General features: G+C 32.0%; 5 protein-coding genes across 5 annotated transcripts; 1 reads left to right on the top strand and 4 right to left on the bottom strand.

Annotated features, from left to right (window-relative positions):
• Positions 1 to 366: 366 nt before the first annotated feature.
• On the bottom strand, positions 367 to 2,308 carry LOC146933482 (actin-depolymerizing factor 2-like). Its single transcript, XM_085705265.1, has 3 exons — positions 2,208 to 2,308; positions 935 to 1,200; positions 367 to 852 (listed from the first exon to the last, which is right to left on the bottom strand). Exons 1-3 carry the CDS (start codon positions 2,208 to 2,210, stop codon positions 702 to 704), a joined length of 420 nt encoding a protein of 139 aa, XP_085561391.1. The 5' UTR covers positions 2,211 to 2,308; the 3' UTR covers positions 367 to 701.
• Positions 2,309 to 4,964: 2,656 nt separating this feature from the next.
• LOC146933481 (Adenine nucleotide alpha hydrolases-like superfamily protein) lies at positions 4,965 to 6,235 on the top strand. Its single transcript, XM_085705263.1, has 2 exons — positions 4,965 to 5,646; positions 5,840 to 6,235. The coding sequence occupies exons 1-2, from the start codon at positions 5,132 to 5,134 to the stop codon at positions 6,012 to 6,014; spliced, it is 690 nt and encodes a 229-aa protein (XP_085561389.1). The 5' UTR covers positions 4,965 to 5,131; the 3' UTR covers positions 6,015 to 6,235.
• Positions 6,236 to 6,804: 569 nt separating this feature from the next.
• LOC146933480 (uncharacterized) lies at positions 6,805 to 9,543 on the bottom strand. Its single transcript, XM_085705262.1, has one exon. The coding sequence runs from the start codon at positions 8,243 to 8,245 to the stop codon at positions 7,184 to 7,186; it is 1,062 nt and encodes a 353-aa protein (XP_085561388.1). The 5' UTR covers positions 8,246 to 9,543; the 3' UTR covers positions 6,805 to 7,183.
• Positions 9,544 to 10,294: 751 nt separating this feature from the next.
• On the bottom strand, positions 10,295 to 13,193 carry LOC146933479 (putative inactive poly [ADP-ribose] polymerase SRO2). Its single transcript, XM_085705261.1, has 4 exons — positions 12,595 to 13,193; positions 11,705 to 11,943; positions 10,646 to 10,776; positions 10,295 to 10,519 (listed from the first exon to the last, which is right to left on the bottom strand). The coding sequence occupies exons 1-4, from the start codon at positions 12,981 to 12,983 to the stop codon at positions 10,406 to 10,408; spliced, it is 873 nt and encodes a 290-aa protein (XP_085561387.1). The 5' UTR covers positions 12,984 to 13,193; the 3' UTR covers positions 10,295 to 10,405.
• Positions 13,194 to 17,041: 3,848 nt separating this feature from the next.
• Positions 17,042 to 26,049, bottom strand: TCP-1 (T-complex protein 1 alpha subunit). The gene is made up of 17 exons (XM_085705260.1): positions 25,886 to 26,049; positions 25,724 to 25,788; positions 25,546 to 25,635; positions 25,374 to 25,460; positions 25,238 to 25,297; positions 25,065 to 25,115; positions 24,287 to 24,382; positions 22,895 to 22,960; positions 22,502 to 22,719; positions 22,109 to 22,205; positions 21,317 to 21,403; positions 20,690 to 20,824; positions 19,771 to 19,875; positions 18,532 to 18,660; positions 18,086 to 18,189; positions 17,612 to 17,702; positions 17,042 to 17,515 (listed from the first exon to the last, which is right to left on the bottom strand). The coding sequence occupies exons 1-17, from the start codon at positions 25,956 to 25,958 to the stop codon at positions 17,435 to 17,437; spliced, it is 1,635 nt and encodes a 544-aa protein (XP_085561386.1). The 5' UTR covers positions 25,959 to 26,049; the 3' UTR covers positions 17,042 to 17,434.
• Between the last annotated feature and the right edge of the window lie 281 nt (positions 26,050 to 26,330).

Genomic DNA, 26,330 nt, shown 5'->3' with positions numbered 1-26,330 from the left:
GAAAATACTTCACCTTTCCTTCTTCGTAAAAAGGAGCATATCATAAAGCTAAGTTTGGCTATAAACCGCCTATATTACAATAGACCATGAAATCTCAAGACCATGAGTGTCCTTGAACTCGGAAAACATCATCATAAAACTTTTTGGATAAGTGTCAATATTTATTTCTTCACCAGAGTTTGAAGTCCTTTAACTCGTTCAACTCCTTTAACCCTTAGCTGAGACCAATTGAGCTACCCAACCCCGGACAACTAAAAGCAATTTTCCATCATATAATCAAAAGCAAAAGAATTGATGGAAAAAAAAGTTCGCACAATTGTTTAAGTTCTCTAACTAACGCTAGTATAGTAAAATTTCAAAGAATAGTAATCAACCAATAGAATAGGATATCATAACACCAAACAAAAAAATAAATGTTGTAAGTAACAGGTGGGCTTTCTTTTCCTATCCTATCCATACAGAAAAAGGATATATTAGCCTTTTTGAAGTGAAACAGGACCCCATTTTTTGTTTGATCACACAAAACAGTTACAAATTCAACTTATAAGCATAGGACTAAAATGCCACTCAACATAAATGAGGCATAAATCACAAATCATGAGATATTACGACCATATTACACAAACTAGAAGTTTTCATAAAAGTAACAAAGCATTAGGGGGCTCACCCCAGCAGAAAAGGAAGCCACTGTTGGAGATCATTTAGTTGGCACGGCTTTTGAACACATCAAGACCAATCTCAGTAGGATCAGTTGCTTGCAACTCAATTTGAATACCATCAAGCTCTCTCTTGAATCTATCTTTGGAGCTTGCATAAATCATCTTGCTTCGAACCCTTGATGTGTCAGGAGACCTTCAAAAGAAACTATCATGTTTAGATAAAAATTTAATACCGATGCTACAACAGTAACTGGCAAACCAAAACAGAACATCACCATGCTATGAAAAAAATCCTGCTTTTGGGAACATTGCCTTCAGTCATAAACTCATAATCAAAAACAGCATAGCGGCACTCATCAGCAGGAAGGCAGGCAGCAAATTGTTCGTAACCTTCGACGGGCTCGCCAAGCTTCTCCACAATGACTTGTTTCTGTTTCTCCTCAATCTTGTAAATGATGAACCTGTGTGTCCTTTTCGCCTTGAGCTCCATAAACCTCAACTTGCAGTCATCATGGACCGCCATACCGGATGCCGCATTTGCCTGTAAAATTACAGACACATAATCGACATCCCAAATAGTTCGATTGAAACTGGATAATTTCTAGTAAGACTACACAAGCAGACATAATTTAAACGGTTCCTCAAATAAATAAATGATTGTAAACAAAAACAAAAATACAGAGAAAACACGATAAAACTTGGAGTTAATTTGATATCTTCTCCCCTTCAAAATAGTGAGGTTTTCATACAAACGTTACCACATAAGTTTCCCTTATTTTTGAAGTATACTTCAATCTAGGGGATTAAAAAGAGCTTGTTTCAGCATAATTACATCATTACACAAGATTTATAAAAGCGTTAGATATCATAAAAATAACCGATGACAGATCCATAAGTTTTGATCAACTTATTTCTCCCCAAAATAGCTAAAAAAATAAGTGTTTAACTAAACTCAATAGAATATTTTATCGACCAAGTGCTTAGTTAAATTATTAATCCAAACAAGCCCTAATTAGGTTTTTAAGATTTAAAAAATGAAAAGATCTTATTTGCATATATATGTTCTATTTGGATTGGCTTATTTGAACTAATCCAGCGGCAAAGGAACTATTTGAGAGAGCTTATGAAAATAGCTTATAGTTTATAGAAAAATAATTGAATTAAATTTTATGTTGTGGTATAAAAATGGTTTATACATAAGAATCGCTTATGCTACAAGCTGAAAATCACGCATAATATTGACCTGAATGATGGAATTACGAAAACCTATGATTTTGAGTGGTTAATTAAAGTTAATAACAGTAATCAAATAATCATTAGGTTTGCTTAAAAAATGGGTTCATCTTCAACGCATAACTAATCAATTTGAGTAGAGAGAAGATCAAAGATAATTATGTGATGCTACAAAGTAAAGTGAAATTGAGATCAAAATCAGATCTGCAGGTAAATGATAAAGTAAACAGAACGGAACTAAAAAAAAATAAAAAATGAAAATTGTTAGCGTAATTTGAATCAGCATTTAAGAAAGATGAAGGAAAAGAAACAGACCATAATTGAAAGAGAAGAATGATCGGTGGAAGCGGAGGAGAAGGAGAAGGAATCTTTCTTTTCTTCAATCAAAACAACTCAGATATGTTTGCTTTGCTTTGAAATGGGTTGCGTTGAGTTGAGTCAATCAAATAGACCATCAAGAGAAAAAGGCAAAAAGATTTTTATCAATTAATTATTTAAAATATTCCTTTAAATTCAATTCAAAATTAGTACTTTTTATTCTTTCAAAATAAAATATTACTTTTTTTTTTATATTTTATTTGTACAAGAGGGTATTCAATGCAGTAAGTATATTTTCTACTTTATTAAAAAAAGTACATTTTCTAATCTGTCAAAAAAAAGAGAGTAGATTTTCTATTAATTTTGATCAATATTTTTAAAAATATATTTTAATGTGAGACTGATTTTGTTTTTTGGTAGAATAGGAGACTAAATTTAATTCAAGGACTAACTTATTTTTTTAAAATATTTAAGGACTAAATTATTATTAGTCAAAAAAAGACTAAATTATTATTTCACATATTTAGTAAAATATTCACACAATTCCAAATATCAAAATATTATTAAAAAGATTGATATTGTGCATCCCAATTCTTCATTATTTTCTCATACAAGACGTAACAAGGACTGAAGGACAGCCTATGACGTCTGCAAAAGTCCCCTTTGGCCCCTCCTCCCTGAATTTTAAAGTTCAAAGGCATATTTACCTGATTGTTATAACTAAAATAATTGTATCAGATTGGTTCAAGTGGTAAGAGATTTAAGTCCTTTAAACTTATAATTAGGTGTATATCTTAAGTATGTGATTCGATTTCGGCTTTATACATATGAAAAAAATCTAGTTGGAAAAGGGAAGATCCACCATATGAATTCTCCGATTAAAATTAGTCACTATTAATTGACGATGAAAATGCGTATTAATATCATAACAATAAAAAAAAACTAAAATAATTGTCAATGTCTTAAGCAGTAATTTATAAAGTTGTTTGATTAGAGTGAAGATTAAGAAGTTAAAGGCACAATTAGAGCAACAAATCGTTAACTTTCTTGGTCATAATGCCTATGACAAGATCAGTCTATATCATATTAATCTCCTGGTCATAGAATTAGCTTAGAGTTTACATTTAATTTTGGAACTAATAATCATACTTTTTTTTTTTTACATTAGAGTGGGATTAAACTTAGCCTTTTTTTTAAACTTGTACAATATACTTAGCCTTTCTCCACTTATATATATGAGTTTTAATGGTTATTTGTCATTTAGTTTATTAAAAAAAAACTAATCAATAATCAATTTATTGAGTGGTTAATACAAGTTTTATTAAACATTCTTATTATTATAACAATAACAACAACATAATTACAAGAGAAAATTGACTTTAGAAAAGAAGTGGTTAATACAAGTTTTATTAAACATTCTTATTATTATAACAATAACAACAACATAATTACAAGAGAAAATTGACTTTAGAAAAGAATTTTGAGAGACATGATATGTATGGTGGAATTTAGCCTGGGAAAGAGGAGTTCTTTCCCACCATGGGAAAGTCCCTTTTCCCAGGACAGCTGTGGGTTTTAACAGGCAGAACCAAAAATAAATAAAAATACTCAGTTTATTTTTTTTAATGTTGTTTAACATTACTACTGCACCTCCCCATTTAGTCATAATAGCGCAAAAGCCACTTTTGGGAAATGGATCTTCGTCCACATCTGAAGAAATTTGTCTAGTTGAACATATTCTCAGACAAAGAACCTTCTTCGCATGAACTCTCACTCCAAGACCTCCTAACTCACATCTACGTTTTGAATTTGATTTACTCACCTCAAATCATTTAACCCAAGTAATCTTCTTCTCTTCTTGATCTCTCATAGAAACACATTCTGGATTTTAACCACCGTTTCCAAGAATTCAACAGCATTTCGAGAGGAAAAAGAAATAGAAATACTACTAAGGACCAAAAAGTAGTTTAGCTGTTATTTGTGCAGCTAAAGGTTTGGTCGATAATTCGTTGCTCTTCACATTCAAACAAAAAAAATGGATGTTCCTCTTCCATCTGTTCATCTTCTCCCACCTCCTCTGTACATCCTATCATACGACTTACAATATTCTTCTTCCTATTGTATAGACTTATGCCTATTTCAATGATATAGTTAAATATAAGCTTAATTCTTTTCTGCCATAATTGATGTATTTTTGACTGAAGATTAATTGAAAATTATCAATGGGTTTCATGCTGAATCAGTCTTACTCCCAAATACTGTGTAATTTTGTTGCGTTTCATTGTCTAAATCGCGAGATCAAGTCAGGCCAAATTGCGGGTCAAAGCGACCCGTTTTCTGTTATATGGGTGAAGAAGAAGCAGTTTCAGCCAACTACACCCAGTTGGAGCTCATGGCGTGCAGGCCCAAAAATAATTGCAAAAGCCCACTACTAAATACAAAAGACAAAAGGTTATTTAATTTTGAGGTGGGGTCACAGTTTTTTTTTATATAACCCATCAAAAAGTTAACAGGTCACACATCTCAGCCATCCAAATTAAAAAGTATTATATCAATGGCCATGCTTTAACTTTCCCATCATGGGAAACAACTCTCCTTTCCCATACTAAATTCCACCGATATGTATTGCTATATAAGCACACAAATAGAGGTAAAAATAGGGTGTCATTTGACCGAGTCTTGAGGAAGGTGTGTTTCAACGTAGCATAAAAAGAAACCCAATCTAAACATAGTAGTGTATAAAAACAAAACAAAACTGTGAATCACAAAAGTAAAACAAACAATTTATATGAGTTGTTGTTGTGGTATGGAAATAGCGTACTCTTCAAAATAATCACCAATCACACAAAAAATGAACATTGTTTCATATTCATATTTTTCCCATTTTCTGCTGTGGTGCATAGTGCATGGTTAATTAATTAATGGCAAGTGGTAATGGTAGTAATAGGAACCCACAAGCAATAAATCAATCACGTAAGGTAATGGTGGTGGCTGATCCAACACGTGAATCAGCTGGGGCACTTCAATATGCACTTTGTCACGCTGTAATGGAACAAGATGAATTGATTCTGTTACATGTTATTGAGAACACAAGTTCATGGCGCAATACTCTTTCAACGTTTCTTAAAATGCCTTCATTGGGAACCTCAACAACCGCGTCGTTAAATGACATTGGTGCTGGAGGGGGAGGAGCAGGAGCAGGAGGAGGAGGAGCAGGAGGAGGTTCAGCTGCAGAGGGGGAGACGGTGGTTGATTTTCTTGAAGAAATGAAGAATGCTTGTAAAGCTTCTCAACCTAAATTGAAAGTTCGTGCAATGAAGGTTGAAATAGATAATGGAAAAGATAGGGCTAATACTATTCTTTTACATACCTTAGATCAACGGGTTGATGTTGTAGTTATAGGCCAAAAACGCACTCTTTCTTCCACATTATTAGGGTAAGTATATATATAATAAATCATATAGTCCCTTCAATTTTATATAAACAAAAAAGTTTGTGTATTTGGTCAAATTGAACCACATGCATGCACATTTTTGTTTCAATTTCAAAATAGACGAAGTATAAAAACGGAGGAAGTTTATACGTATATAAATATACTTGATCTTAAAATTTTAAATTTGAATGTGCAGATATAAACGACCTACGGGAGGATCATTGAAAGGGGTAAAAATGTTTGACACGGCGGAGTATTTGATCCAAAACACTCCGGGCACATGCACCTGTGTCGCAGTTCAAAGAAAAGCACAAAATGGAGGATATGTTCTCAATACTAAAACTCATAGAAACTTTTGGCTTTTAGCCTAATTATTCAGGTTTTATTTCATGCATTCACAAGTATACATATGGGATTGTATATGGTTGTTTTGTTTGCCATTTTCATTAACATGGCAGAAACAAATTATGAGTTTCACTTCTTATAGAGATTTAAGAATTTTGTTGTAAATAGGCAGAGTCCACATTTTTCAGATACTCAAATTATTGTTTAATGAAATAATATTAAGTAGATGTATATAGTTTTATCATAATTTCCAAAACTTTATATATATGAATTATGAAGTGAATTTAGACTAGGAGCAGTCGCTACTTCACGCAGTCAGCACTTCATAATTTTAAGACAGACGCGCTTGAACATGTTGACCGCGAACGACCACCGACTTGTGATTACACACAAGCGGGATCCATATGAAATTGGTAAGCTTTCCCATGTTACTGCTTTGTATTGTAAAATATGGGTTTTATATTATCCTGAACTTCAAATGAACAAGACCTGTACATTGATAGGTGTGACAATTTTAAGAAAGTTAATAAAACACCAATTTTCTGCCAAAAAGAAAACAAAAATGTCTACGGTCCTTCAACTGCATATCACATTTCAGAAATGTGTACAAACTTTGTTCAAAATTTGGCCTCATATACACTTGCATTTACAAGTTCTTGTAAAGGTTCAATATCACTCTATATAAGTATTAATTAATTAGCAAATCCCTTGAGTCAATCAAGTCTCCAAGCCAAAACTGACTTTCATTAGAAGTAGAATAACAATTCAAGTTTGATATATGTAGATCTTTTTTCCTAATAGTTATGAAAAAAGAGATAGTGGAAAGAACTAATACAGTCGAATGGCCACGAATTCGCAGAAGTACACGCAGTCAATAAGCAATCTTAATCGTTCAATGCTTAAATCGGCTTGAATTACATTTTAAAGCATAAATCAAATCAGACGGCTAAATGCGTCATGTAGTAACAGGAGGAATACATTTCCTAATCAAACAAGCATTCTTTCCAACGTTCTTGGTCTACAATGTTCTGTGAACAAGCAAATACAGAGAACTTACACAATCATTGTCGGAGGATTCACACATAATAAACTAAACAAGAAAGTGTGATTCAATCTTAAACCGTCAGCTCCAACCATAATCCTTTTGTTACAGTTGATGCTTAATATGTTGATATTGCTATTAACAAGCATAGTATCATATCAGCAAGAATCCTCCGCTTTCAAAATAATCAATTTCCTCCACATCATGTAAAGGAAAGAACCTTTCTTCATAATTTATAATGTTATAGGAAAACTCAGCTCCAATATCGTCTTCAGGAAGCCAAGCAACAACTCCACCAACACTATGTATCATTTTATCTGTAGCCATAAGAACTTCATTTTTCCAGACACCGACCGGACGCTCTAATCTCGTAAGCATACCAAGAGTTTGTACCTTAATCCAACACTCAACACCTTCATATTCATCAGACAAAACCCACAAATCTAACCATTGTTCCATACTTTTACTTTTTAAATAAGTAATCAATGAAACGGAATCCTTATAAATTACAAGTTTCTTATAAACTTCATCACAATCTTTAAAAGAATTAATCGGCAACTCAATCTTGCTAATAACATTGTCAATTGAATTAAAAGATATAGTCACTTCATGACTAACCTTTTCAGTTACCTCCATAGCAATCCAAAACAAGGTTCCTTCCATTGTCACAGTGTTCTCAGTCCAAAACAAATTTCCCTTCAAAATCAAATTTTGATCACAACCCTTTATTTCTCTCCATAACCTTTTACTCAATGAGTACTTTTCACCTCCAACAGCATAAGTTCTTCTACTAGAACCCCTCTTTGTGTTTTCAAAAGAGTGAAACCTTACCACATAAAAATCATTATTACTTTCACAAAAACCTATAAGACAATTTGGTGGCATAAGCAAAGGTTGTTGACGATGTGGTGGTTCAATGATTCTTTTGGTTTGTTTTCTGGTTAAGGAATAATGAGCAATACAAAATAAACCATTGCATGAAGCTATGATCTTATAACCCATGTCAGAATTTGTAACTCTTGGAATATGAAGCTCTTTGAGATGTTTTGTTTTGGTATCTAGAAGAAATAGGTGTTGGCCACATACATTGTTATCTTTGTAGTAAAAACGGTCAAGGATTAGAAGTGAGTTTGTTTTGGTGGAGAAAAGAAAGTGTTTTGGAGCTTCAACTACTTTTTTGATCAATGACTTGAAACGGCTTTGAAATGACTTCATGGATGATTCTTTTTCCTTTGTCAATCTTTACAAGAGGTGGTGTAGTTATAAATTTATGTGATAATCCTTCATGAATATGGTTAGGAGAGTTTTATATATTGAATTTGAATAGTTTTGGTAGTCTTGGAACTTGAGTAGTCGTTCTAGTAAATGGAATGAGCTGATTGGTGGAAGTAGAACGGTTTCTAAGAAATATTCATCCGTGGAAAATTGGAAACAATGAACATAACTGAACTTTAGTGTGCTCCCAATGAATGGAGTGATTCTCATTCACCATTGTTAATCCAAATTACTCCCTCCGAGTATTAAGAAAAGTTGTTAAGTAATAAATTTGTCTTAAAAATGTGTAACTAGTACTCCCTCCCTCCGATCCTTATTATAAGAAAAAATTAAAAAAACATCAAAACCAATACACTCATTAAATAATGTAACTTTTTGTGTGTCAAAAAAAATAATGTAACTTTTTGAATATTTTTACAAATATACTCTCATAAAAAATTGTGAAGTATTAAATACATCCACTAATATTAAAAAGATAAATATTAAACAAGGGTAGAAAAATCTTTTAAACAATAACTACACCTTAAAAGTTGTGATATTTTCTTATAAATAGGACCAAAAAAAAAATTTGAAAATTTTCTTATATATAAAACCGGAAGGAGTACTAATTTTGAATTGAATTATATAAAGGCATTCAATAATGATTTCTCATATTCTAAAACAACTGGTAGTATTAATAAGGAGTATAATTGAAAAAAGAGTATGAAATACATCTAGAAATTTGTAAATGGTCTTATATTGTAAATGGTCTTATATTTAGGAACAAATATTTTTTTGTAGGGTCTTGCTAACTTGTGTCTTAAGGGCACAAGATAAGAAACTAAATGTAGAAATTTAATTTTGAAAATTGTGCATTCATAATCTTAAAAGCTTACAGACTTATCTTTTTAATGCAGCATTTATTTTTCAATTATATTTTTAGGTCTTTATCTGGGCACAAATTAACATTTTCCTTTTTTGTAACTGATCATATAATTAGGAACGAAGAAAGTATAAGGTGAAAAGGTGAAGCAATACTACTCAAATCTATCTAGTTAATGAAAAATACTTAATTGGGCACAAGGGTTTGAGCACACATACATAATTGAAAAAATTTAGAGAGAGAAAATAATTAAATAATATTTCTATTTTAAATAATTAAATGAAATACTCCCTCCGGTCTCAAATATAAGAAAAGATTCCTTTTTTAGGTTCATTGAATAATTAATGTATTTGCTTTACAATGTAGACCAGATACATTAACTACTCAATGAACCTAAAAAATGAATCTTTTCTTATATTTGACACCGGAGGGAGTATACTTTTGTGTGTGTGTCTGCCTAAGTGATATGTTTAAAAGTTTGTGCTCAAGCGAGTCTTTCTCGACTAACTAGTAACCTCTTGGTACTTGTTATGAACACTAACATTCTTTATAGTCAATCTCTTAGGGCAATAATTTTTCACAAGTTTTTTGAAATCACTTGTTTAGAGAGATGGTTGTAACAATTACAACGATCTCTCTTGTGATTGACCCCTCCATTTATCACTTTTAAGAAATGAAAAGAATTTCAAAGCTCACTAGCTCAAAAGAATCTATCTATAGGAATAAAAGCATTGATCACGGTTAATAAGCATATTTCAACGGGTAATTTATTAATAAAAAATTGAACCAATAAAACTTATGGTCACTTGTTTAAGAGTTCAAATCTCTTACCATAACCATTTAGACCCAATTTGATAGAATATGCACACAGTTTTAAACGTGTAAGGAACAATATGCTTTTTAGAGGGAAGTTGTTAATTTATCAAAACCGGTGGTAAACAAAGTTTATATCTAGACTAGATTCTCTTACTTCTGAATGGTAGAATAATCCTTAAATATGTCTCCAAAACATATAAGAACAGCAATGTAGATTTTTAAGGGCTGGAGTACCTTGTACTCCTATTACTGCTATTTTTGCTTATAAAAAACGATTCGGAGATACTTGAGTGAAAAAGATATATACTGAATAAGCACGAATACTAAAAATTTCATTCTATTATCGTATCCAATCTGATCAATACAATGTCCAACTCAATGTTGCCCTAAAAAAAAGGTCCAACTCAAGTTCCAAAATTGAACTAAAGAGGATGCACATAGCCACTGGATTTATCAGTGATCACTGAATGCAGCAACATGTCCCCAACTATCTTCCTCACTTGGTTTACCCATGATTCTCTTGTAATCTTTTGCTCCTGATCCCCAACATAATTTAGTTTTAATCACTTATTACCGCAAATTTAAGTAACAAAGCATTGCATATATACAAGACATAGTAACAACCTTAAAGCATAGCAATTATAAAAACATTGTTTACTTACTTGGTAGATACGGCAGCTTTTGAGTAACAGAGACATTTGTGATGGTTTCAAATGATTTGAAACTTGTGCCACTAGATTAGGTAACAAGACATATTCTGATTGGGGTTTTAGTGTCCCAAATACACCTGGATCTGTTCCAAAATCAATATATGGTTAGTAGTTAAGCATTTGAGTCAAGCATTTGATACAAATATCAGGTTGTGAAGGGCAAGGCCACTAAGACGGTCATCATAGGACTAAAAATATTAAAGCTTTTACTTGATAAAAAAGTCTGATAATTTACTATTGTGAAACTAAAATCAGTATAGTTTAAAATAATATTAAATTAATTGACTTTATCATCAATTGAAAAATAAATTGGATAATAGTAATTTTGATTCCTGAATGTGTAATAACTAATAAGTAATCAAAATAGTCTCTCAATGTATCAAAATTCTATAATAGTCCCGATTATGTGCACGTTGTTAGTTAAAATAGTCTCTCATTTCAAAATAATCCCTCGATAGTGACATTAACTCTTTTCATATAGGGACCGAGATGACAGTAAGTACTTATAAGAAATGATATGATAGTAAGTAAGTATATCGAGAAACTAATATGACAATATTAACGAAATATTTTAACATAAGGGACTATTTTGAATAACATAATGCAAATCAAGGACTATTTTGAAATTACAATAGATTGTGGGACTATTGTGCCTACTAATTAAACATTCAAGGATCGAAATGACTATTACCCTAAATTCAGATAAAATCAATTTCATTAAACGACTGGAAAATAAATTTTGAACAAAAATGTAGTAATTTTATTAAAATGTTAATATGGCACCTGACTAAGAAATGTTCATAACAAGGTTTTAAATTACGGTAACAATTAATATTAATGCAAAATATAACAAAAATTTAATGTGGCCTCAATTGCAATTGCCTTGCACCCAAAAACCTTGACATTTAGTACCAACTATGATGGTGAAATTGAAATGAAAAAAATAAAAATAAAAAAATAAAATAAAGGTGGGCATGAAAAGACAGAAGAAAAAATAAACGCTAAACTTACCCTTCACATAGTTATACTTAAAACTTACGATATACTCAGGATGAATGTGTGAATTCATAAAAGCAGTCCATATAATATGTTTTCTAGGTGATAAAATGTCATCAACTCCTGTGTCATATTGCCTGCAACTAGGTTGGCTCTGTTTTGAATCAACAGGAACATTTTCAACCCTTCCTAGTATCACCTTGCATAGCAACACATGCCTCAAGCCATTCTCATCTCCCACCGTTGACATTGCACTGTCGATCAAATAACCAAATTCATAGTAATTTTCTTAGAAATCATCCGTTGGCATACAAATTGTTATCATAAACAAAAAGTTCGTGACAATTATTTTATATAAAAAATAAATTTCATAAATTCAAATGCAGTCAATTATCTCGACCATTGATCCATATAAAGATATAGCGAGCAATATAAGATTATTGAATATTGAAAGCCCTGAATAGTCATTGATAAAAGGATGCAAATATATACAAGGGCAAGGCAAGGCAAGGCTCGTGCAAAGAATAGAGAATTGCATATAATGTAGAAGATATTGTAGAATTGATTATTAGAGGTGCAAGTAATATGCAAGTTGTATCCTACGTGTAACAATCAATGAGAGATACTATTTGATCATATTATTTATGAGGAAGAGATGGTTCCTTTAATCAAAACCTAGTTCATGATTCATGAAAATTACTGTAAATTGAAAACAAATTTTCAAAACTTAGTCAACAATAGTCAATTATTTCAATTGTTGATCAAAATCTAAAAAGTTGAAATTTGAAGTTCATAATTTTCAAAATCACTATGTGAGTCGTTCGATATTTTCTCAAAAACATAAATAAACCAACTACAATCATATTATGACTAAAAAATCAGATCCATGTATATAAACTACTTACCTATCAATGGAAAAATTAGCCGATGATAACGAAATTCCAACACCGTGAGACTCATCATCATCCTCTACATGAATATTGCATCCAGTGAATCCAGATGATACAATATATATGAGTTCATCTAATGAGCCACCATACCAAGCACACCTAACATTAGCATTACCTCCACATTTGATTGACACCGCCTTAGAGAAAATGTGAAATGAATCCAAACGAGCTTGCTTTGTCAAATTAGAGGAAACGTTGTTCTTATGAATGGCAATGATATTTGTAGCATCCACCATAAATCCCATACCCTTTAAAAAACCTTTCTTAATGAATTGATATTCTCCACTCTCTTCCTCTACTTTGTTCATTAACCCATTGCAAGTCATTTTCTCAATTGGATGCATTTTTTCCTCACTAAAAATAAGAATTTGGAATTACGTGATTGGTTATGACATGATTCATATATGCATGAATTGAAATAAAGTGTTCAAACTAGAATATTTAAGGAGTTTAGGTTTGGGTTGGAAATAAGTCTTGGGGCACAAGACAAGCCGTTTTTGTGCCGATGTTGTTGACGGGTAACAAGATATTAATTGACGCTTTTGGTTTAGGTTTGTGATTGTGACCTTGCAAATGACACGTCATGTCATGTGGATTTTGCATAAGCTTTCTTTGGGTTCAAGTTAAGAAATGATAAATTGGTGATGCCTTCCATATTTGCTATTCACAATGCAAATCGTGTGAAATTCTATTCCTTTTATGTTCGTATTTGTAAAAGGGGATATTTCCGATTCAGTTTATATTATTTTGAAACTAAACCTATGTATCTATTTTAAAGATTAAAATAACATGTAGCCTGATTCGGATTGCTTTTAAAAAATATTGATATGATCCAATCCAATTAAGATCAGTTTTGGTTGAATCGGCTCATTCTATTTTTGTTAACCTATAATTCTATATTTATATTATATTGAATAGCTCACTATAAACTAAATAAGATCAGCATATCTAATTTGGTAAAAAAAAAAATCAGCAAACTTAATGTACAAGTATATTAAAGTTATTTCAAAAAATAAGTACATTAAAAAAAAATTATGGTCTCCGTAAACTTAACTCAGTAGGTAAAACAATGAATATTATATGCAAGAGCCGACATTCAAACCCTGAACACTCCACTTATTCACCTAAAAAAAGTGAATTTCTAAAATCTAGTTGTATCAAAAAAAATATTAAAGTTTTTCTTGTAAAAAAAAAGGTATAAAGTTTAGCACAATTGATAAAGAGTTGACTCACTCGCAAGGTGATTTGTAAGTAACTTTTGAGCGCTCTTATAGTCTTGACGTAGCCTCGGAAGCCCAACTCCCCTAAAAACGCAAGGTGATTTGTAAGTAACTTTTGAGCGCTCTTATAGTCTTGACGTAGCCTCGGAAGCCCAACTCCCCTAAAAAACACTACAACTTATGTTTAAAAAGGAAAGAAGAAAAAAACATTGTAGGGCAGGGGTGTTCAAATTCAAACATATCCAAATTTTGTTCAGATCAAATCAGACCGTGTTGAATTTTGAATTTATTTTTTAAAACCGAACCAAATTGTATACATATATTTTATTCTTATTAATATTTTTTTATTCGTATGATATATTGCATCCATCTACTATTCGTTGGTTTTAAAAAATTAATATTATTTCTTAGTTTAATTTTATCTATTTTTTTACAATTTCGTATCTTTCAAATACAATCAATATTTGTCATCTCGCAATGTTAATTATTTTTTTGTTGGCATATTATAGGTACGAAGTTTTCACTATCATTTAGTATTGACTAATCATTGTTGTGGAACACAAAAGGTCGACTCTTCCCTCCCAATCGGAATTGTAAAATTAATTTTTAATATATTATATGTCTTATTTTGAATCAAATCTATTATCTTATCATTTTTTATTAATATTATATTAATAAAATAATTACAATTTTGTAATTTGGATATCTAAAAACCAATATAAATTAAACTGGAATAATTTGGTCCATATTAGATCGAGTTTTTTATGTTAGTCGTCTAAAACTAAATCAAACTGAATATAATTTTATATTTGAATATTTCAGATGAGTTTTTATCTCAAAATTTTATTTTTATCTGGCTTTAAAAAACAAACATAGCATAAGCGGTTTCCGCAGAAGAATATTTAATAACGTCCAATAATATGCAGTTTTGTAGAGTTGTTTATATTTCTTTTTAGATCGGGTGTCATTTTTACTTTTTTTTTTTTGAAGGAAAAAAAAAAAATACCCTACTTTCTAACATGGACTTTGAGGTGGATGACAAATCAAGAGTTAAAGCCTCTCATCTCATTTATGCTTTTATATGGACTTTAAGGTGGATGACAAATCAAGAGTTAAAGCCTCTCATCTCATTTATGCTTTTATTTTTATTTTTTTCCTTTATGTCTGTTGAGTTGGCTTAAACATGCATATAGGGAATGAATCTGGTTTGAATGATTGCCTTTCTCATAATTGAGGCTAATATTTTATGGAAAATGTTAAGGGCACAAGATAAGGATCTAAAAATAGAATATAAAAATAAATATTGTATTGAAAATATAAGTTTTGAAGTTTTTAAGGTTATGAATACACAATTTCCAAGATTAAGTTTCTACATTTAGTTTCTTATCTTGTGCCCTTAGGGCACAAGTTAACAAGACCCATATTTTATATGACGCCGTATTTTGGGGGAAAACCTAATTCCTGAGTTTTGAGGAGCGTAAAATGTCAGCTATGAGATAAGTATTACTCCCTCCGTCCCATATTACTTGACCTAGTTGACTCTGTCACGTATGCCAATGCACAATTTTAAACTTAAATTTCTTTAATAATCTAGTAGAAAAAATTACGAAAATTTGATATTTTGAAAATATTAGTCGAGACGAATCTAACAACATCTTATATGCTATATTTTGATTTTATATATTAGTAGAAAAATAGAATCAAAACATGGTACATGAATAGTGCAAATATTCTAAATCGGTCAAGTAATATGGGACGGAGGGAGTAATAGGGTACTAATAGACCGTGAACCGAACAAATCCTTTAATTAAATGTCTCAAAACTATAAACAAAAAATTAAGACCAAAGTCTGACGTACTCCTTGTAATAGGTTTTTTTTAGGTTTAGTTTTTGTGAGTATTTATTCTAACCGGTCAACCTACTTGTCATGGTTGACAGATACTCCATCCGTTTCAAAATATAAACAAAATTTATTTTTTAGGTTCATTTATTTAATGATGTATGTGGTTCATAATATGGACCACATACATCATTAAATGAATGAACCTAAAAAGTGAATTTTGCTTATATTTTGAAACGGAGAGAGTACTACTCACACCTCAAAAAAACTTAAGTTACATCCCATAATTGACTAATATAACCTTTAATTGCATATGTAAACTGAATTTACATTAACTACGTAAACTGAGTTTACATTAACTACGTAAACTGAGTTTACACTAACCTATTATATACAAACGTAAACTGAATTTACATTAACTATGTGAACTGAGTTTACACTAACCTCTTATATACACATTTAAACTGAGTTTACACTAACCTCTTATATACATACGTAAACTGAATTTAAATTAACCTCTCATGTATATACGTAAACTGAGTTTACACTAACCTCTTATATACAAACGTAAACTGAATTTACATTAACCTCTCGTATACGTGAGTAAACTCATTTTACGTAAACCTCTTATATACATACGTAAATTGAATTTACATTAACCTCTCATATACATACGTAAACTGAGTTTACATTAACCTCTTATATACATATGTAAACTGAATTTACTGATCTTGGTTGCACATCTATAGTGATTTATGGATGAAACGGGGTGAGGGTTCAGAATGATAATGAAAAAAGGGTTTTTACAAATTTACATGAAGAGGGAAATTTTGGTATTATTGTAAAATTTTAAATAAATTTGGGTGTAACTAGAATTATATAAGGAGTGGATTTTTTTTCTTTATTTAAAAAAAAAAAACGCTTGTACCCGTGAACTTAGTTCAGTTAAGGACAATGCATAATATATACAAAATCCAAGGTTTGAACCTCGAACACCACCCAAAAAAACGCTTAAAATGTTCATGAACTTATAGCTTAATAAGATCTAGGCTCAAGTAAAATGTTATAAATGGTCGTGTAATTTAAAGGGTTAAAGTATAAATACCGATAAACATATTATTTGAATCATAATCGGTTACTATTTAGATTTTTCGCATGCCACCTTAATACTGAATTTGCAATAATAAGACTAACACTTTGATGGTGGACAAATACTTTGCTTGACCAAACTCTTGAAATTTGTTTGAATAGCCAAATTCCAAACCACAACTAATCCAACTGATTGTGCTAGTAAATTCAAGTTCTATTCAATTGACAGCTCTTAAACAATGGAAAATTATGCTTCTATCAAAAAAATTGGCATTATGCATAAAATAATCCCACTACGTTCTTACGTTAAAAACTAATAAACATCAATGAAACATCAAAATTCCACAAACCAAACGCTGCCTTAGAAAGGCATGTAAATCATGCAACCAGTCAATGCATGACAAGAACACTGCCACTTTTTAACTGTTAGACAAAACAAAATGTTCTCCCCTACTGCAAAATATTAGCTCCAAACTTGTAAAGAAATAAAAGCTACTTTCCACAAGAAAAACAAAACATTCTCCCTCCAAGACCATCAAGGGTAATAAATATAGCTTCCTCTTCAAATGCCATACCAACATAGCCTGGAAACGCCCTCCCTTACACAAGAACTAGCAAGTAAATGCCGTCAAAATTCAAGTACACACTATTCTTCCTGACCTTCATCCTTGACAAGCTTGATCATATCGTCAATCCGGAGAATAGTAATAGCAGCTTCAGTTGCAAACTGAGATAAATGGGGGAAAAACATTTACTCAGACAAGTTGTATTGAAAGCTTTATGTTGAGGTCAGCTACTGATAATATATAACTAAAATAAACACCTGAATAATTTTGACTTTGCTCATTGCAGGCTCAATGACTCCAGCTTCCAAGTTGTTTCTAGTCTTTCCTTCTGAAAGATCCAAACCCGTACTGGAAAGATAGCAAGCATAATCATTTTAAGAAATAGAAAAGAATACTAAATAAAAAAGAAAGAAACCCATGCCGAAACTAGAACAGCAATTGTGAGCTCAATCAGCTCATACAACAAAAGTCAGGCTATCCAACATTATTTCATATTTTGTTAATTCATTAGCATAATGTAAAAATACCATAATCTCTAATCAAACTAGAAAACTATTAAGGAGAGTACTCATATATTGGTTCATCTTGACAAAACCTTCAACAAAATTTGCTTGTTTTAATATCTCATACGTCTTTTAAGCATAAAATTCCCAAACAAACAACACAGGCGCACGATATTTGCTAAATCAGATAAGTAGCTTCATATCCTGACATAGGCAATAGCCAATTACCTTGATAAATGCTTCTTATCTGCTTTAGTTTGTGCAGCATAGTGGCAGGCCCGTAATTTTGCAACCAGGTCTGTGGCATCCTTGGCAGCATTGACAGCAAGCACCTGCACCAGAAAAGTGTTGCCAATATATACATTTTTAATGCTAGCATGATACGAAAGCAGAGCTTACTTATCAAAGAACCACTCGACACAAAAGATGAAGCAGCTAAAGTTAAATAATTGGCCAAATAAATTTATAACGCGGACAAAAATTATAGAATCAATTAATTTGTGCAGAAACTATTAGACAATTATACACTGGTATTAAATTATTGGTCTGGGCCAAAATTTGACACCATTAGTGTAACTAGCCCTTACCACCCTAGTTATATGCACAATCAAGCAAACTACTAACATTTGCCATTCAAGCAAATAAAATAAAATAAAGCTTTGTTTGTCTCCTACCTTAGGAATGATTAACAGAGACTCGGCAAACTCTGCTATAGCCAACTGCTCCCGCGATCCTAAAGTTGTAGCAAGGTATTCCAAATAAACTGATAATGCTGCTTCAACAGCACCTCCACCAGCCACCACCTGAATTTACATTAACCAAGCATGACTGTGAGAACGCAGATCAAATAGAAAGAGTTAAAAAGTATCGTAAGAATGAACGGAGGGACTGATAAACAGGAAAAATTCAATTTTAACCAATGAAGATTGCAAACAAATTTAACCATCAAAAGTCTAATCACAATTTCACCCAAAACCTCACTGTTGCTTAGATTGTGTAACACTATACAACCTAACTTATGATATTAAAAATTAACAATACACATTCCAATATCTCCGAATCCCCCCAAAAATCTCCTTGACGATTGGTTTAATTTTCCAATAAAACAAAACCCAAGTTTCCATTTCATGGCATCTGATCATTACCCCAACAGAGTCTTCATTAATGGTACGTTTGGTTCGCAAGAAAGAAGAAGGATGGATAGGTTAAGGACGGAAAGCACGCTAAACAAGAAACCTTCCATCGTTTGTTTCAATGGAACAATAAGATAAGAAAGAAAGACATGCAGGACCCACACTACAAAATGTTTCCACCCACTTCTGTGTGGAAAGGTTGGGAAAGTGCTGCATTTCCATCTTTACCCATATAAATAAATAATATAATATGGTATTATATATCACTTAAAAGTTAAAACTAGTATTATATGTGGTAAACACTATAGTATTGTATAATATATCTACAATCAAATATTCATTCTCATGTATACTTTAACATATCAATTTTTATTTATTAATAGGTAAATATGGTGGGACCCCTTCCCGGACCCTGCATATGCGGGAGCTTCAGTGCACCAGGTTGCCCTTTTTTAATAGGTAAATATGAATATATTATATTAAATAAGTAATAAATATATAACTCATTTTATCATAAGGATATTTATGTCATTTACAAAATATACATCTTTCTTTCCTTTCATTTTTTCACTTATTCCAAACAACCCAAAAATCATCTTACTTGCCTTTCACTTTCTATTCACTTTCATTCCTTAATCATTCTTTCCTTTTACTTTCTTTCCTCTCAACATCCAAACATAGCCTAAGTGAATTTTACTGGCACAAAGAAACTAACATTTTCAATTTTGGACAGCTTAATTGTTTCCAAATAGAATTTATAGCTAGAGAATGCAGGCTTACTGTATTTGACTCAAGCGTTCTCTTGACAATTGATAGCGCATCATGCAGAGCTCTATCCATCTCATCAAGCATGTAGTCATTTGCACCTCTGAGAATTAACGAGACCTAAAGAGGAAAACATAGTCAATTGATAATATATATCATGCAGAATGTGCAACCAGATTTTAAATGATATAATTTCATATCCATATCACCACTCTTTTGCAAAATTTATCATTACAATTTTTCATATTTGAATAACTCCCATTGTCATTGCAATAATGTTAACGAATCCACATTTTCTTGGAATTTCTATATATTTGTAACTTATACAATATAGAATTTAGATAATTAGAATTCTGATCCGGGACTCCACAAGGCTTTATTAGCACCCTCTTTATTTGGACAGTTTCACTAAAGCATTTCATCAACATTAATTACTACTCTTGTGTAAACTCTATACAATGTATCTACCATCACAGTGAGGAAAGTACACTAAAAGTAAGAGCAGGTGATTACTCCACACCTTCAAAGATAAAAGTAAGAGTTAGGTAATGTTGTAGAAATGGCATGGTCATATTAATTAATAGTATTTTTTGTATCTGGCATTTAAAAATGGTAATTTTCCAGCGTCAATGCCAGTATGGGAATGCATCCCCACAACAATGTAAGATTAGGCCAATTAGCTTCGTGTGAAACATGTGATAATTCAGAAGTCTCTAAACCGATGCAAAAGATAGGGAGTTTGACACAATTGATGCTTCATATTTTTTCATTTTATTTTTTGTTCCTCATTTGTCTGTAGAAGATTCTTGCTCCTCAATATTTTTGTACTTTTACTAGTAAAAATAAAAAACATTCCTGTACTTTTTCTGTTTTAATGATTTAATACTTTAAAACAAAAAAATTCAACCCAATCCTCGGCTCCCAAACCACTTACTGCACTTGAAGTTTTGGTCCCTTTAATCATGATTACAGCATCGTCAGCTATACGCTCCTCAACAACCTCATCTGCAGTTCCAAGAAATGACGGTTCAAAAGTTTCCTCCCCTTCCATATCAGCAAATGTTGAGACCTACAACAAGCAATCACAAATAGAAATGAAGTCTGATAACCCATAGAGGAAACTAGTATGCATAAAAATGAATACAAACCCCTGAGCCAAATGGGTATGGTAAGACAGAGAACGAGTTCTCTTGTGAGTTTTTCACATCACCCTCGATAGACATCAAATATCTATGTTTTTCATTACTCATTTTAGACTTGAAAGTAAAAGATACAGTGTTCCGAATTCAGGCTTAAAAAAAGAATTTAAGACATGTCAATCTTTTCAAAAGACTACCATCATTCTACTAGGGAAGAATTCAACATCAACATCTACTTAATGCATGGAAACAAAGACATGTTTTGCATTTTTAGTCCATAACATAGCCAATATTATATTCAACTGCAGAAGAAAAGGGGAGGTACGAAAAACGGTGCTTGGGATAGACATTCTGATTTACTGCCAACTTACTAGATTATCTAACAGTTTCAATAAATAGATTTAAATTAAACAAAGGCATACCAATGTTGCACCGGTTGCTTTGGCAACATGACGCATATCTTCTTTCCGCACACGTCTCACAGCAATTGCACCAGCCTCAACAAAGTACTGAAACCAGGATTAAAATAGTGAGGCATAAACACTTAGTTAAATGAGTGGTTCTTTATGCAAGTCATCAGAAACAGAACAGGTAATATAAAAACAGGACATAACCCCCATCAATATGACCCATGACATCTATTAATGCAGGAAGAAGAAAATCAGAAGTACATGCTTACAGATCCATAGATCTCAAAGTATAGTGTGAGGTTCTTATCATCAGAATTGGTTAGTAATATTGAAAAAGTTGGTTAGTAATTTTCAGATATCAAGATGAGTGGCCTAAATAGCACAACAACAAAAAAAAAAAAAAAAAAAAAAAAAAGGCTAAGCAGCCAAGATACTCCCTCCGTCTCACAATAATTGTCTCTTAACCATTTATTCTTTTTCTCAAAATAATTGTCACTTTAGAATACCAATGCAGCATTTATTATTTTTTTTCCATTATTATACCCTTATTTATTGAATTTTATAAAACTTAACTACTCCACTAACTACAATTAATAAGGGTGTTTTAGTAAATAATACTAATTTTACCATCAAAATCAACACAATTTATCATTTCCTTAATAACCGTGCATAAACCTTAAACGATTATTATTTAGAGACGGAGGGAGTACTATACAAAAATACTGCATGAAATATTGTAATTAAATCACCGTGTTTAAAGAGAAAAATCGTTAGAATAAGTACTAGTGGAAAATAGCAACAAACCTTAAGCGCCATGTCATCAATTCCTTTAGTAGTCAAAACAACATTCGCTCCAGCTTTCAGTAATTTCTCGATGCGTTCCTTAGTCATGTCAGCCTCTCTGAAAGAGGAAAAAAGTGATGATTTGTTAAAACATATTACATACATGTTGCTTAATCCTGCAAAACGACAAGGGTAGAGAATTGCCCCAAATCGAGCACGATCAAATTTCCACAATGATTAATAATAATGTTTCCAGCTTAAACAGTACTTTGAATAATCAACATGCTTTATCATCAGACCAATACTGTTGAATACTTTTACATGCTATATAATAAATTTATTCATACTATATCAAAGGAAAGATAGTGGAACTAAGAAGGTAATACATAGAACGGTAGAAGCCAGACAGACTACCTTTGGCGAATTTTCTCGAGTTCCCTGGGATCAGAAACTAATACTTGAACACCCAATTGCATTTTTGTCTTCTGAAGATTGAAATCAAGACAAGCAATTTTTGCAGGGGATACCCTAAGAGGCATTCCTTGGGCAGCACGTCCAGTATTAAGAGCATAACCATTCATCAAAAAGCTGTCTCTAGCACTTTTACCATGTGCCTTCAATATATTGATTCCCTGAAACCCGAATCAAAATGAAACAGAATTAAATTCATTCAAAGTATGTTAAACTACGTAAGCAAAATAGAGCTGCAGGTTACAGATGTTCAACATATTGCTCAAAATTGACATCTTTCAACCAGAAGCAAAGCAAAGCCTCGTGAGAATGTATCAGACAAATTCTACTACCAACCTTGATTGGGTATCTGACTTCACCCCGTTGGTTAGTCATCTTTACAGCTTGCACTGCTTCTACAACCTGCATGAATTTCATACACACAAGTAAATTTAACAACTGAAACAAATATCAAGTGCCTAAACCTACAGCCAGAAAACTCAATCAAAAAAAGAAGTTAGCATCTTGTTCATAATCAATTAATAATCAATCAATACATTCAGAACAACTAATGAAAATCAGAACTGCTTTTAATAATTACATTGGCCGAGATTACAAAAGTTATACTGTCTAGTGAGTGAAATCAATAGATCAAAGGTTTTATTCTCCAATGACCCTCTCCACAACAAATGTTTCAACATGATCATCATTCGACAATATATTCATGACCTTTTCAATCAATATTTAGAACTTCTAATCTTAATAAAACACTCGAACTGAAAAAAATGGTTCAGAGTCATCCTACATCGACATCACTGGGATTGATTTTTAAAACTTTGAGAATAAAGGATAAAGCTTCTATTGCAGTTTAATGTGAAAGCAGTCGTACTGTTAGGACAGGAGGATGCCTAAGGAGTAAGGAAATGATGGCAGTATGTAGATCAAAGGGATACAGGGTGTTGGTTAAATAAATAAAGGGAACATAATGGGGGGAACCATTCCCTAAATTTGTAAAATTTAGTAGAAGAAATCATTTTTTAGGGGAGACTTTAGGAAGAGAAACCTCTCTACTAATCTCAATGAATCATTCCATAAAACTATTCCATCAATTTCCCATTTCAATTTCTATGGGTTTCCTAACGTGCCACAAAGCCAATTATGGAGCAACAATTACTGTATCAGCGATTTGCAACAAGTATATATTCAAATCAACCATAGAACGTTGATAAGTTCATGCCATTAAATGCAAATTTTGAACTATAATAGCAAACAGTTGATAACTTCATGCCATTTAGTATGATTTAAAACATATCTAGAATAGTATTAGACCTAATAATAATAGTTAGTATGATCATTTCCATATCTCTCAGAACATTGCTGACTGATACAATCAACCAATTGAACGCACAACTAGAGTAGAAACCGTGAGTAGACCAATGATATACTTCAATTCCTTTCCTCTCAAGCAGAAAGTGGAAAAACTACGAAAGCTATGCGATAATTATGATAATTATAACTGTGATGGGGAAAAGTAAAGGCTATATATAGCTTGGACAATATCAAGTTTTCAACTTATAATCCAAGTAAAATTTGAGAGATTAAACATAATGATGTATATAAGCTTAAACAATTGGATGTGAACAAACTAGTATTTTTAAAATATGGTTATTTTGCATCAATTTAAAGTGATGTAAACGCCCAACATTCAATATAAATAAATAAATAAAGTCAATACAATTACAAACGTACCAAATTAGCAAAGAAATCACTGTCACCAGCTATCAGCTTTGAGGACATGCTGGTCTTGGCACAGTTAATTAGTGAATCTTTTCCAAGCTTCTCAACCTACAAGTGAAGAAAACAATCCAGCTAAGCAACAAAAAAAATACAACAGCTTCTAAATACATTAATTTTCATACAAAAGTCACAAAAGAATGAAACCACTGAATGCTTCCCAGGAAATAAGACGGGGAACAGTGGCCAAGTTATGCAAGCTTTCATTAATCTTATTTATTATTTACTTAAGCAATTAATTGATCAATTGAATACATATACAGCCCCCAAGGTGTAGCTCAAGTAGTTAATTTGGGACATCTGAAGGATTTGGGAAGTCCAGGGTTCAAACCTTCGATACTAACATAACAATCTACAAAATTCAATTGATGTATAAAAAAAATTGAAGTGAATAATACATATACATATTACATCAAAAACTTCCTTTTTGTTTATGTTTGTGATTTAAACATGAAAACAGGAATAGTAAGCATATCAAAACAAAATCAGGATGTTCATAGTAATAAGAAGGATTAATCAAAAAACTTATACTCAAAATGTGTGTAACTACAACATACAGTTGCTCTGGACAGAAATGACTCTATAAAACGCCAGAGAGGATTAGAAATCATTGTGATCTACCATCACTGGCTTACAAATATGGTAACAATAACATTATCGACCATCTAAGAAAAGTGAGAAAAGAACACCCCTAACAAATGTATAGGAAAAAGGTATACTTGAGAAATCTTACCTTGACGGCAAGCTTTTCGTCTACGTATTTACAAGCTTCTCGCATAGCAAGCTATTCAGAACAATCAACACAGATAAGTTAAGAAAAGAACGAGATCTTACAGAAATTCCCAATTAAATTCATAGTCTTAGAAAAGAAGACAAATAAAATTGAAAAGGTAAATAAAAACTTACTCTATATCCACTGATAATTGAGGTTGGATGAATCTTATTCCTAACAAGATCATTAGCTCTCTACACAAACACCAAAAATAAATAAATGCATAAAATGAAAAAGAAAAAGTAAAAAAAAAAAAAGGTGGAAATTTACTTTGAGAAGCTCTGCAGCTACAATGACAACAGAAGTAGTACCGTCTCCAACTTCTCTATCCTGAAGTTCAGCAAGTTCAACCAAAACCTAAAAAAGGAAAAACCAAAATCTGAATAATTAAACCCTCATTTGAATGATTGAAATCGCAATGAAGGATCGGAATTAGATTAACCTTAGCAGCGGGATGTTCAACTTCCAGCATCTTAAGTATAGTAGCACCATCATTAGTAATAGTCACATCACCGATATCATCAACAAGCATCTGAAAAACAAAAACGGAAATGAAGTGAAGAAATTAATAAAATGAATGAAAATGAGAAAAAGAAGTTGAGAATCGATGGATCTTGTACCTTGTCGAGACCAACGGGACCGAGTGAGGTTTTCACGATGTTCGCAACGGCTTGACATGCTACAACTGCATTTGTTCATTCACAGAGAAAGCGTGTGTTAGCAAAAACGGTTACGGCGAGGAGAGAGAAAGAGAGAGAGAGAGAGAGAGAGGGAGACGATACCGTTTTGAGTGCGGACGTCTTGGCCGGATTGGCGTTCGCCGGAGATGTCAGGAGTTTGATTAACGAGAGACATTGCGAAGTGAGTTTCTAGGGCTTTCCACTGACTCACTCTCTATACTTGCTGCTCTTTTCAAATCAAAGGGTTTAGTTTTCTGCTGCGACCTAGTTTTCTCTTTCCTTTTCCTTTATGTTATGTGTATGTGGTCTCTCTCTCACACACATTTTTTTTTTTTTTATTTCATTTCATTTACCAAAATGAATTTACTAATTCCCTCCATAGAAAAAAAAAAACACAATTTAAGTCTTTTGTTTAACTAACAATAAACTACATTCATTTATTCAAATTGATAAATTATATCAATACAATACAATACAATACAAATTCGCTAAAAATAAAAAGGTTGAATTTGTGAACAAACGCAGAACATCCATGTTAATAGCATAA

Source organism: Medicago sativa, chromosome 4, assembly GCF_051527215.1.
Source record: "Medicago sativa cultivar Bolivia chromosome 4, Bolivia_mono, whole genome shotgun sequence".
NCBI lineage: Eukaryota > Viridiplantae > Streptophyta > Magnoliopsida > Fabales > Fabaceae > Medicago > Medicago sativa.
This window is presented reverse-complemented; position numbering and strand designations above follow the sequence as displayed.

Bases quoted from the DNA above. Each gene is read 5' to 3' on its own strand.
- LOC146933482 (XM_085705265.1), bottom strand. The intron at 853-934 runs GTGATGTTCTGT...TTTCTTTTGAAG, and splicing joins AGGATTTTTTTCATAGCATG to GTCTCCTGACACATCAAGGG.
- LOC146933481 (XM_085705263.1), top strand. From the start codon at position 5,132: ATGGCAAGTGGTAATGGTAGTAATAGGAACCCACAAGCAATAAATCAA. The intron at 5,647-5,839 runs GTAAGTATATAT...TTGAATGTGCAG, and splicing joins CTTTCTTCCACATTATTAGG to ATATAAACGACCTACGGGAG.
- LOC146933480 (XM_085705262.1), bottom strand. From the start codon at position 8,245: ATGAAGTCATTTCAAAGCCGTTTCAAGTCATTGATCAAAAAAGTAGTT.
- LOC146933479 (XM_085705261.1), bottom strand. From the start codon at position 12,983: ATGCATCCAATTGAGAAAATGACTTGCAATGGGTTAATGAACAAAGTA. The intron at 11,944-12,594 runs GTAAGTAGTTTA...TTTGATCGACAG, and splicing joins GCTAATTTTTCCATTGATAG to TGCAATGTCAACGGTGGGAG. The intron at 10,520-10,645 runs GTAAGTAAACAA...GTTGGGGATCAG, and splicing joins AAAGCTGCCGTATCTACCAA to GAGCAAAAGATTACAAGAGA.
- TCP-1 (XM_085705260.1), bottom strand. From the start codon at position 25,958: ATGTCTCTCGTTAATCAAACTCCTGACATCTCCGGCGAACGCCAATCC. The intron at 22,720-22,894 runs GTTGGTAGTAGA...TTCGGGTTTCAG, and splicing joins AAGTCAGATACCCAATCAAG to GGAATCAATATATTGAAGGC. The intron at 17,516-17,611 runs GTGTTTATTTTA...CATTTATCTCAG, and splicing joins GCAAAGTCAAAATTATTCAG to TTTGCAACTGAAGCTGCTAT.